The sequence below is a fragment of the Oryx dammah genome, unplaced genomic scaffold (genome assembly GCF_014754425.2).
Source record: "Oryx dammah isolate SB20612 unplaced genomic scaffold, SCBI_Odam_1.1 HiC_scaffold_28, whole genome shotgun sequence".
In the NCBI taxonomy this organism is placed as follows: domain Eukaryota; kingdom Metazoa; phylum Chordata; class Mammalia; order Artiodactyla; family Bovidae; genus Oryx; species Oryx dammah.
Window position 1 is genome coordinate 14347514 of NW_024070212.1, and position 12787 is coordinate 14360300.

The 12787-nt window shown below is 39.4% G+C and overlaps 1 protein-coding gene across 1 annotated transcript; it reads left to right on the forward strand.

Annotated features, from left to right (window-relative positions):
- Nucleotides 1–1507: 1507 nt before the first annotated feature.
- LOC120855718 (GON-4-like protein) lies at nucleotides 1508–8081 on the forward strand. Its single transcript, XM_040230321.1, has 2 exons — nucleotides 1508–2096; nucleotides 7853–8081. Exons 1-2 carry the CDS (start codon nucleotides 1601–1603, stop codon nucleotides 8038–8040), a joined length of 684 nt encoding a protein of 227 aa, XP_040086255.1. The 5' UTR covers nucleotides 1508–1600; the 3' UTR covers nucleotides 8041–8081.
- Nucleotides 8082–12787: the final 4706 nt, after the last annotated feature.

The window sequence follows — 12787 nt, forward strand, 5'->3', positions numbered from 1 at the left end:
GTTTAAAACTAACCTTGTAGATCAAACTCTTAGAAAGCACTTTTATGTTGCCGTCCTCTAATCCAGGTTTTCATCTAGTGCCTTGGTAGATGGGCATTCAGGCCTTACTTGAACATTGTTACTGATGAAGAACTCACTGTAACACAAGGCAGCATGTTCTATTCTTGGACCTATCTTATTGAGAGTAAAGTTTTTTGGGGTAGAAAGATGCAGTTAGTTTTCATATGCTCTTGGTCCAACCTGCATAGAGTATGCACAAAAAAGTTCACACACTCGTTCATTCATTCATTCATTCAGGGAACACTTAATGATTGTCTCCAGTAGGGCAGATATTTCTGAGTATTGCTGCTAAGTCGTTTCAGTCGTGTCTGACTCTGTGCGACCCCATAGATGGCAGCCAAACAGGCTCCCCTGTCCCTGGGATTCTAGAGGTACTCATTGAAAGAATCTTTTCCTTCAAAAAGCACATAGTTTGTGAGGGGCTGGTGGGAAAGAGCCAAGAAGCAATCATAAAAGTGGTACGTACAAAAAAAGAGGTTTGCAAATAGATGCTATAAGAACATATGAGAAGATAACCTCCACTTTAGGTTGTTGTTGCCATTAAAGTGTGATATTTGGAATTGAAGTCAATTGTTCAGAAATATCATAGTATACACAAAAGTTAGGAATCTCTCTTGTTTTCAATACAAAATTTTTGTTAATATAGTCTAACCTTTTTAAACAACCACACTTTGCTTTTGGATTCTTTCTGTCAAGGGAAATACCTGTTTATAAAAGCAACAATGGGAAACATTTATTGATCTAATAAATTACTATTTAATGATGGAAGTGCGATTTTTGTTTCATTTTATAGCTGAAGAAATGAAATTCAGGTAAAGTAAGTTACGCAAGGTCACAAAGCTTACTTGGGAAACAAATCCAGATGGTTTGACTCCACAGTTTGCTCTCAACATCACGCTATCCTACCTCCCTGATGGTAATAGTAATAATTAACACTTACTAATCATTTACTATTTAATTCTTATAACAACTCCATAAGGTTAGGAAAATTATTATCTTTTATAGTTGAGGAAACCAAAATTTGGGTAGGTGAAGTCACTCAGGCAAGATGACACAGTAATCAGTTATAGAGTTAGGATTTGAACTCAGGCATTCTGTCTCTTACTTCCCACCAAATGGGAGATTGCATTTGGTGTAAAGTACAGTGTTCCTGTTTGAACTTGAATAAGTAAAAGTATACCTGCTGCTGCTGCTAAGTCGCTTCAGTTGTGTCCAACTCTGTGCGCCCCCATAAACAGCAGCCCACCAGGCTCCCCCATCCCTGGGATTCTCCAGGCAAGAACACAGGAGTGGGTTGCCATTTCCTTCTCCAATGCATGAAAGTGCAAAGTGAAAGTGAAGTCGCTCAGTCATATCTGACTCTTTTCGACCCCATGGACTGCAGCCTACCAGGCTCCTCCATCCATGGGATTTTCCAGGCAAGAGTACTGGAGTGGGTTCGAAAAGTATATCTGAGGAAATTTATTACCATTAATTAACAGGAAAGTGATAAGAACTTGCCTTTATCCTTTCAATATGGAACAAAAGTGGGACTTGGAAAATGTTGCCCTGTAAGAAGAGAAGAACTACACTGACAGAGTCCCCACAGCATCAGGGCAACCAGGAGGAAGATGACTTAGACCTGCAGTCAGCTGTTAAGCCAGAATCTGACCAAGTTAAAGACCTGGGGTCAGTGTCCCTGCCCTGGAGTCCAAGTCATGGCAGAGCAGCTGACCTTGAAGTGCAGGATGCAGGCATTCAGCTTGGTATGGAGGACCCATCTTTGAGCTCTAGGATGCTCACTGAGGACACAAATGTGGCAGTTCTGGAAGCTGTGGATGTGGCCATCTCTCGGGGAATCACCCTTCCTTCCTTGGAGTCTTCCCAGCCTGTAAATACACACATTGGTAAAGGAAAACTCCAGGCCACTAGCTCAAGGAGAGGGAAGAAAATTACACTCAGACCTGGGTCAGTTACTCAAGAAGACAGAGGTGATCATCCTATCGCAAAGGAGCGTTTTTCAGAAAAGCCTAGTGAAGAGGTTAAGGAAGAAGGAGGTGAGACATGGAAGATTTTGGCTTATATTTACCTTGTTAGTACCAGCTTGTCATTGCCTTTGCGCTTGTCATTGCACTGTCTGCAGTGCCTTTACAAAATAGCATTTCTGAAAGGGGAGGCTGGTTGTGTTTGGAATTGGAGCGTTGGTCTTTGTAAGGGTCAGCACTGAACATTATGAAAGGGTAGAAACTTTCTTCTCCCCTCCCATTTCCTTGATCATCTTCCGTATTCTTTTCTTTCCCTTTTTTTTTAAGGATTTATTTATTTGTTCGGCTGTGGTGTGTCTTTGTTGCTGCACGCGGGCTTTCTCTAGTTGCAGAGAGTGGGGGCTATTCCCGTCGTCATGTGCAAGCTTCTCACTCCAGTGGCTTTTCTCACTGTGGAGCGCGGGCTCTGGGGGTACTGCCTCAGTAGTTGTAGCACACAAGCTTAGTTGCCACACAGCTTGAGGGATCTTCCTAGAGAATGGATCAGGAACCGGTGTCCCTTGCATTGCAAAGTGGATTATTAACCACTGGACCGCCAAGGAAGCCCTCTTTCCTTCCATTTTATCTTTTCATCATTTCTGTAGGGATGAACTGTGTATGGCCTATTAATATTTGGTGGCTGTTTATGAAGTGGGCCTTGAGGAGGGGCAGCAGCTATAAGGGAGAGACTACTGCCTATGGCATTTGGCAAGGCTCTCCAGAGATGCCATAACCCTGAGGACCTGAGGGTGAATTGTGATTTGATGGAATGGTGGCATGGAGTATCTTAGCTGAAGAACAGTCTGAGCAGAGGCAGGAGAGGTAGTGAAAGATGATGTCAGAGTGTTAGATTGTGTATAGATTGTGATGGGCTTTGTTTTTTACGCTTGAATGTTTGAACTTTTCCTGAAGGTTATAGCTCACCAATAAATAAAAAGAAGCAGAAGCCATACTTCTGACCTCAGAACACTTATAATTTAGTTGGGAAGAGAGGACACAAGCACCTAATTCGTTTGGTGCAGTTTCGGACAATATGTGATTGAATGGAAGTGAGGTACAAGTAATTACGATTTTTGAAACTGGATCTTGGTGGATTGATAGAATTCAATGGTTTAGGGTAAAGGAGTGGAAATAGAATAGCATTTCTACAAACATGTAAAAGTGCTGTGTTTGTATGGGCGGGTAACAGGGTTTCAAATAGAAAGGATAAATTCAGATTACTATACAGTCATGCTGTTATTCCTTTGACACCTTGTAAAGTATTGAGAGGAAAGGGTGTGTCTTAGAGACATTAGAAAGAAAGAATTAATATTACTCAGAGACTGATAACATTTAATTTATCTGGGTTGGGGGATGGTGAAGCATGCCTTTGTGGGGAGGTATTTGAGGGGTTAAAATGAGTTCAACTTTAGATATGGGGAGTGTGAGGTTACATTGGGGCCATCAAGGAAAAATAGAAAACTGAGATTGAAGTTTGTTAAGATGTAGAATGAAAAAAGTTTTGATTGTGGTTCTTCTCATGGAAAGGAACATGATAGAAAATGATAGAGAAGGGAAAACTTGAAAAGTATCAATAATGTTGAAAGTCAAGGAGGCAGGAGAGTTTTAAGTGCAGGTACTTTATTTAAAACTTAGTGACAAAGGAAATACATTGATACCCGAGAAAAATATTACATTTAAAGGTTGATCTTTGAGAGTAGATTTAGGAGAGATTTTGGGAAAAGGAAATCAAATGAAATTAAAGAGGGAAGGATGAAAGTCCCAGTGATAATTTGTACAGTGGAGTGAAAAGGGAAATAGCTAGTCTTGCAACCACATGACTTAAATTTTCTCCTCAGCTGTGGTGTGTTTGTGACATGAAGACCAGAAGGAATGGAAGAAAATGCAGAATTAAAGTGCTAGAGACAGAATGTGAAATTAAGTAGGAGCTCAAGGGGGTTTAATTGTCAGTTAATATCCAAGAATAGATAAATAAAATAAAATAAAAAATATCAAATGTTGATAAAATAAACATTTTTGTTTTAGTATTATCAGTAATACTACTACCCCTCATTAATCTGGATAATTGAAAATTGATTCTCCCACCTTGTAATACTTCTGTTAGCTGTATGTACAAGTAATACCACTATCTCAGTGGCTCTGTGGTAAAAAAAATCTGCCTGTCAGTGCAGGAGATGCGGATTTGGACCCTGGGTCAGAAAAATCTCCTGGAGAAGGATATGGCAACCCACTCCAGTATTTTTGCCTGGGAAATTCCATGGACAGAGGAGCCTGGTAGGCTGCAATCCATGGGGTTGCAAAAGAGTTGGACACGGCTTAGTGACTAAGCAAATAATACCAGTAAAAGAAGTACATTTTGACTCCCTTTTACCACCACCTGCCCCTGCCAAGTAACTTTTTTTGACCAAATAGAAATATCACATAAAAAGCAGAAAGGAAGAAAGAAGAAAGATTGAAAATTAATATATGTGCATTTTGGAAAATATTGAAAAGTTGAAAGAAAAAAAAATCACTCATAATCTTACTACTCAGTTGTGTCTGACTCTTTGCAACCCCATGGATAGTCCATGGAATTCTCCAGGCTAGAAATACTGGAGTGGGTAGCTGTTCCCTTCTCCAGGGGATCTTCCCAACCCTGAGATCAAACCTAGGTCTTCCACATTGCAGGCAGATTCTTTCCCAGCTGAGCCATCAGGGAATCCCAAGAATACTGCTGTGGGTAGCCTATCCCTTCTCCAGAGGATCTTCCCGACCCAGGAATTGAACCGGTGTCTCCTGCATTAGCAGGCAAATTCTTTACCAGCTGAGCTACCAAGGAAGCCCCAGAGTAATTGCTGTTATAATTTAGGGCCTATTCTTTTTGTTGTTTTGCTTTTGTTAAGTAACATTTTGGTTTATTTTGAAGTATCAGCATTGTGTTACAATCGATATACACTGTTAAATTATGTTTTCAGGCTGCAGGTGTTTGTGATTAAACCTTTCTCTGGATTGGTATTTATTTTTGCAGAATTTTAATTGTTCTTTTAAAATTGATTTACATACCCTAATTTCTCCTTGAGTTGTTTTTTCTCCTTTCTTTGCCTTTTAAAAATGATTAACTTAGGTAGATTTCAGCTTATAATTAGTTGGTTTTTACAATTTTCAGCTAATTATTTTCATGTTACCAATTTGAAGCTGTTAGGTGGGCAGTAAGCAAATTACTTCTTCCTTATCTCTTGTAATATATTCTTTATTTTAAGGTCTAGTTTATCTTATATGAGAATTGCTATGGAATGTATTTTTCCATCCTCTCAGTCTATATGTGTCTCTAGGTCTGAAGAGTGTCTCTTGTAGACAGCATGTATATGGGTCTTGTTCCTGTATCCATTCAGGAATCTGTGTCTTTTGGTTGGAATGTTTTATCCATTTACATTTAAAGTAATTATTGATATATATGTTCCTATTGACATTTTCTTAATTGTTTTGGATTTGTTTTTGTAGGTCTTTTCCTTCTCTTGTGTTTCCTGTCTATAGTAGTCCCTTTAACATTTGTTGTAAAGCTGGTTTGGCGCTGCTAAATTCTCTTAACTTTTACCTGTCTGCAAAGGTTTTGATTTCTCCATCAATATTGAATGAGATCCTTGCCAGGTAGGGTAATCTTGGTTGTAGGTTTTTCACATTCAGTACTTCAAATATAGCCTGCCATTCCCTTCTGGCCTGCAGAGTTTCTGCTGAAAGATCGGCTGTTAATCTTATGGAGTTTTCCTTGTATGTTGTTGTTCAGTTGCTAAGTCGTGTCCGACTCTTTGTAACCCCACAGACTGCAGCATGTCAGGCTTCCCTGACCTTCACTATCTCCTGGAGTTACTCAAACTCATGTCCATTGAGTTGGTGATGCCATCCAACCATTTCACCCTCTGTCTCCCCCTTTTCCTCCTGCCGTCAATCTTTCCCAGCATCAGGGTCTTTTCCAATGTGGCCAAAGTAATGTAGCTTCAGCTTCAGCATCAGTTCTTCCAGTGAATATTCAGGATTGATTTCCCTCAGGATTGACTAGTTTGATCTCCTTTCTGTCCAAGAGTCTCTCAAGAGTCTTCTCCAGCACCACCATTTGAAAGCATCAATTCTTTGGTCTCAGCTTTCTTCATGGTCCAACTCTCACATCCATACATGACTACTGGAAAAACCACAGCTTTAACTATATAGACCTTTGTTGGCAAAGTAATGTCTCTGTTTTTTAATATGCTTTCTAGGTTTGTCATTGCTCTTCTTCCAAGGAGCATCTTTTAATTTCGTGGCTGTAGTCACCATCTGCAGTGATTTTGGAGCCCATGAAAATAAAATCTGTCACTATTTCCACATTTTCCCCATCTATTTGCCATGAAGTGATGGGACTGGATGCCACGATCTTTGTTTTTTGAATGTTGAGTTTTAAGCCAGGCTTTTTCACTCTCTTCTTTCACCCTTACCAAGAGGCTGTTTAGTTCCTCTGCTTTCTGCCATTAGAGTGGCATTATCTGCGTGTCTGAGGTTGTTGATCTTTCTCCTGGCAGTCTTGATTTCAGTTTGTGAGCTATCCAGCCAAGCATTTCACATGATATACTCTGCCTATAAGTTAAATAAGCCGGGTGACAATATACAGCCTTGATGAATTCCTTCTCCAGTTTAGTTATTGCTTTTCACTTGCTGCTTTTAATATTTTTTCTTTGTTTTTATTTTTTGTTAGTTTGATTAGTATGTGTCTTGGCACATTTCTCCTTGGGTTTACCATGAATGAGATTCTCTGTGCTTCTTGGATTTGATTATTTCTTTTGCCATGTTAGGGAAGTTTTCAACTATAATCTCTTCAAAAAATTTCTCAGACCCTTTTTCTCCTCTTCTGAGACCCCTATAATTCAAATGTGTTTAGTGTTGATCCAGAGGTCTCTGAGACTATCCTCAATTTTTTTCATTCTTTTTCTTTTATTCTGCTTTTCAGCAGTTATTTCTGCCATTCTATCTTCTAGCTCACTTATCTGTTTTCTACCTTAATTGAGTATTGATTTTTTTCTAGAGTATTTTTAATTTCAGTAATTGTATTGTCTATCCCTGTTTATTTTTTATTTCTTCTAGGTCCTTGTTAAATGTGTTCATTGATTCTGTCATTTTTTCCATTCTGTTTTTGAGGTTTTGGATCATCTTTACTATCATCTCTCTGAATTCTTTTTCAGGTAGTTTGGCTATTTCCTCTTCATTTATTTGGTCTTGTGATTTTTTACTTTGTTCCTTCATTTGCACAATATTTCTCTATCTTTTCATTTTTCGGTAAGTTACTGTATGTGAGGTCTCCTTTTCCCAGGGTCTAGTGTTGTGTTCCTTCTTCCTTTTAGTTTCTGCCCTCAATGGATGAGATTGGTCCAGTGGGTTGTGTAGGCTTCATGTTGGGAGGGACTTGTTCGAAGGAAGGAAGGAACTTAAGTTAGCAAGGAGAATAGGTGAGATGAATCAGCTATGGGAAATGATTTGTACACTGGCACTGAGGGAAAAAAAGAAGGACTAGTTGTGTAAAAACTTCAGAATAGGGAGTTCCCTGGTGTTCCACTGGTTAGAAATCTTTGCTTTCACTGCTGTGGGCCTGGGTTCAATTCCTGGTCAGGAAACTAAGATATTGCAAGCCTCTCGGCATGGTCAAAAAATAAATAAAAAATAGAATCTTCAGAATAAGTGTGTTGTATTGGAATAAATTCTTATGGTGCTGAACATCTTAAATATTCTTTAGAGGTATGAGTTCACGGTTGGGAAAAAGTGTCTGAAACATTTTCTTTTCCTAGAGGAGGCAAATGATGACAATCCAGAGTATAATTTCCTAGAAGAACTTGATGAACCAGATGCAAAAGATTTCTGCACTGACCAGGCAGTAAGAATCACCAGTGAGTCTGTGTTTTTTATGAGTCATGCTCTTGACTTTTCCACATCTACCTTTTGTTTACTTTGCAGATTTTTGAGGGTGAACTTGTAGCCCACTTAGATTAAGACATTGAAGTTTCCTCTACCATTTATTTCTATAATTCTTTAAATTTACATATATATTCAGGAATCCTTTCAGTTACTCATTTATACATCCCACAGTCATGAATTGAGTCCAGTATTTGGCAGTGATTGTACTGAAATGAGTAAGACATGGCCTCTGCCTGTAGGATGTCAACTTAGTAGGGGGATACAGACAGGAACAGCTACAGTACAAAGTGATAAGTGCTATAATAATAGCTTGTGTATAAGGTACCCTGACGGCCTAGAAAAGGGTATTTAGTGTCCTATGTATACTATGGCTTAGGGGATGATTCACAAAATGAGATGTTTCATCTTTGTTTAGAAGGAGCAATAAGAAATTTTTGGCAAGTGGGGCCAGAGAAGGATATTGCAAATAGAAGAATGTCTGCAGACCATGAAATTATGAAACAACAATACATTTGTTTCAAAAATAGTAAGTCATTTGATTTAGTTGTCTGAGTGAGTGATGATAGAAAAGTTAAGCAGTGTTCAGGTCTTGGAGAACCTTAGATTTGATTTTTGAACTGTCAGAAAGGAGAGCTCAATGAGTTTTAAGTAGGAAATCAGTAGGAACTGACTTGGATTCTAGAAACATCCCTTTAATTTAATGCCAGTTTAATTTATTGATTTGGTGGGTAAAGAGAGCAAGATTGGAGGCATGGGAAACAGATAACTTGGCTTGAGTCATGTTTTAAAAAATTATTCCTTTGCTGGTTTGCCAATAATGGATAAGATGTCTCAGGAACTGTTGATATGTATCCCCTGTCCTGGGAGAGTGAACACCACGTGGTGAGGGTAAATGTCGGCTGGTGACAAGGTTATGAAGAAAGCTTTGTCAGTGTGCCAAAGTGTTCATTATGCACCTAAACCATGCAGGTCTTTGTCCAAAGAGCATGATGTGAGCACAGTCCTGTAGCACTTATGTTTTGTTTTGTTGCTTTAGTTCATCTTTCATGTCATTTTTGAGATTAGAGTGCCATTTTCTTTATGAAGGTCTTCTGTTTATTTTGGTGTGTTATGACAGTTAAGGTTAGAGGAAGCATTGAAAGGAAAGTACCAAGAATCAAACAAAAAGTATAGAAAGAAAAGGCTGGAGGATTCTTGCTATAAAGTAAACTAGAGACAAGAAAATGTTATTAAGAAAATCATAAGGAAGACAAAATACATTTATAATACTGTATTTATTGATACTTTAAGTTTATGTTGTCTGTTTATAGGATAAATCATTTGTCATTATATTAATATTGTCTTATATGATACAGAAGAGTGTAGGCATACATGTCAACTGGACATGAAAAATGAAAAGATGATGTGATAAATTCATATTTATTTCTGGTATAAGGATTCATGCATTGATAATGAAGAAGCAATGCTATGATGGCTTAATGGTAGCCTAGTGTAATTGGTAGGATTGCTTCATGGTACCCTGGCCTGTAGATGAATGAATTATTACAGAAATTTTATGGCATACAGTATTATAGTCCTTAAAAAAACTAAGACCTTGGCATCAGGTCCTATCACTTCATGGCAAACAGAAGGGGGAAAAGTGGAAGCAGTGATAGATTTTATTTTCTTGGGCTCCAAAATCACTGCGGATGGTGACTGTAGCTATGAAATTAAAAGATGTTTGCTCCTTGAAAGGAAAGCTATGACAAACCTGGACAGCATATTAAAAAGCAGAGACATTGCTTTGCCAACAAAGGTTCGTATAGTTAAAGCTATGGTGTTTTCAGTAGTCATGTATGTTTGTGAGAGTTGGACCATAAAGAAGAGTGGGCATTGAAGAATTGATGCTTTCGAACTGTGGTGCTAAAGAAGACTTTGAGAGTCTCTTGTATGGCAAGGAGACCAACCCAGTCAATCTTAAAGGAAATTGACCCTGAATATTCATTGGAACATCTGTCGCTGAAGCTGAAGCGTCAGTACTTTGGCCTCCTGATGAAAAGAGCCAACTCTTTGGAAAAGCCCCTGATGCTGGGAAAAATTGAAGGCAAAAGAAGAAAGGGACAGCAGAGGATGGCATGGTTAGATAGCATCACCACTCAGTGGACATGAGTTTTAGCAAACTCTGGGAGATAGCAGAGGACAGGGAAACCTGGCGTGCTGCAGTCTGTGGGGTTGCAAAGAGTCAGACATGACTTAAAGAGTGAACGAAAGTGACATTTAGTCGATATTCATGTACAGGATTGTAAACATTGTTACGTTTTTAAAAATATGAGAGGCTGATACAAGGCTTCTCTGATTACAAGAGAGAGGCATACTGTATGGTAATGTAACTCTTTGAAAGCAAAGTTATAAATCAGTAAGAAAGCTAACACATTGTTAATTTTATATTAAATATCACTTTATATAAGGGTAGGCTATTCATTTCAGTATAAGTCTTGCACATAATATTCTAATACTTAGGCAATGATAATGATGATGACACAGAAACATCTCATCCAGTTCTTGCCATACAGTTATTAGATTTTCACAAAAAGACACACATATATACATAACAGATAAGTTTATTAACTGTTGGCATGGTGACTATGTACTCTTCATTAAGTAGCAGTGGATCATGAAAAAGGCCTTTATCCTCCTTGTCCTCACATTGTGTCAGCTGAAGAGGAAGAGGAGAAAGAAGGGAGGTTGGTCTTGCTGTTGCAGAGGTGGTGGGACGGAAGAGGTGGTGGAGGCAGATGAAGAAGCAGAGAGTGTGACATTGTGGAAATACACTGTGATTTCTGTCTGGCTTTTTTGCTTTTTCATTTCTTTAAAAATGTTTCTGTATGGTACCAATCTGTCTCCCACCATGTGCTTTGGTTTCAGAGTCTATATCATGAAGGCGCCACGTAAAAGAAATCAAAAGCAGTCTTGAATAATCAGAACTCTTCTGCCAGATTGTCTTATATCAGTTTGTCTTACATCAGTGCTCGTTGGCACTGGTCTGGAAGCACTCATCTCCATCAGGTCATCTTCTGTTAATTCCTCTGGTGTGGGGTCTGTTAGCTCTTGAATTTCTCTAAGATCCACAACTTGAATCTCTTCACCCCCATCTTTTTGGGGCCATATTCACAATCTCTTTCCTGATTTCCTTGATTGGCTCTGTTGTAAATCCTGTGAATTCATGCATGACTTCTGAACATGGTTTTCTCCAGTGGGGATTTATTGTTGCAGGTTTGATGGCTTTCTTGGCTTTTTCCCTAACGGGGATCTTGGCATCTTCAATAGTGTAATCCTTCCTCCAGACTTACATGATGGTCTCTCCATAGGGGCACTTGTATATTGGTGAGAATATCCTGTGTAATGCGCCTTTAAGGTCCTTATGACCCCTGATCTAAAGGCTGAATTGGAGACAGCTTTGGAGGCAAGTAGACCTGTGGCTCAGCTGGTAAAGAATCTGCCTGCAATGCATGAGACCTGGGTTTGATCCCTGGGTTGGGAAGAGCCCCTAGAGAAGGGAAAGGCTACCACTCCAGTATTCTGGACTAGAGAATTAGTCCATGGGGTCGCAAAGACTTGGACACGACTGAGTGACTTCACAGATCACTTAGATGCCTTCAGTGTTGAATTCATGGGGTTCTAGGTTGCCAGGGCCACTGTCCGATATGAAAAGAAGCTTAAAAAACAAGGTATTTCCTGACTTCAGGGACAAAGCATTGATGGAACCAATCCAGAGAAAGGGCCTCCTTTTTTTTTTTTTTTTTTTTAATGTCCAGAGACTGGTAGCTCCTGTTTTATCTTTTCCCTTCAAGGCTCTGGGGTGAGCAGATTAATAGAGAAGGGCAGTCCTGGTCATAAACCTGGCTGCATTTTCACAGAACAGTAGACTTGGTCTCTCCCTTCCTGCCCTAAATCCTGGTGCTTGCTTCTCTTTCTTACTAATTAATGTCTTTTGTGACTCCCCACCCCCCCTCCAGATTAGGGCATTTTTGTCTGCACTAAAAACCAATCAGGCAGATACTCCTTCTCCTCAATGATTTTCTTAATGCCATCTGGGAACTTGCCTGCTGCCTCTGCATCAGCAGAGGCTGCTTCTCCTGTTATCTTGACAGTTTTTAAGCCAAACCTCTTTCTAAAATTATCAAACCATCCTTTGTTGGCATTAAATTCTCTAGCCTTATGTCCTTCACCTTCCTTTTGCTTTAAATTGTATAATGACTTTGCTGTTTCTCAAATGGTGTCAGATAGGTATGTCTTTCTTATAGCAATCCTCCACCCACATAAAAGTTGCATTCTTAACATGAGATAAAAAAGTATTTTGCAAAAAGCCCTAGGTTTTTGCACCTGCTTGTGTAGCTTCAGCTATGGCTTCATGAATTTCCTTTTCTTTCTTACAAAGGTCCTTAAACCGGCTTCGTTTATCTTGAAATGGTAGGAAATCACAGCTGCAGACTGCAGTCTCTGGTACCTATCAGGCAATTCAGTGTTCTCTTGTAATGTCCTGACTGTGCTTCTTGGGAGCACTTCCAGCATCACTAGTGGCACTTCGTGTGGGTCCCACGGTTATTATTCAGGGTCTGTGGCGTTGTGCTAAACTTGGTGGAGAATACTCAAGAACTGCAAGAGATCACTTTTTACTACAGTATGCGATCACAGAGTTTGGAAAGCTTCCTGTGGTTACATATGTTTCCTTCCCACGTAAGCATTTTCATGGCCTCTCTGATGTAGCCTTTCAATCTGTTTGGGGAACTGGGGTGACAGGGAGTTGATCAGTTCTGCAGATAGCGTGT

What these genes read in the sequence shown, in the direction of transcription:
- LOC120855718 (XM_040230321.1), top strand. Translation starts at nt 1,601, where the DNA reads ATGTTGCCCTGTAAGAAGAGAAGAACTACACTGACAGAGTCCCCACAG. An exon ending in AGAGGTTAAGGAAGAAGGAG is followed by an intron (nt 2,097 to 7,852) that starts GTGAGACATGGA and finishes TTCTTTTCCTAG; the next exon opens with AGGAGGCAAATGATGACAAT.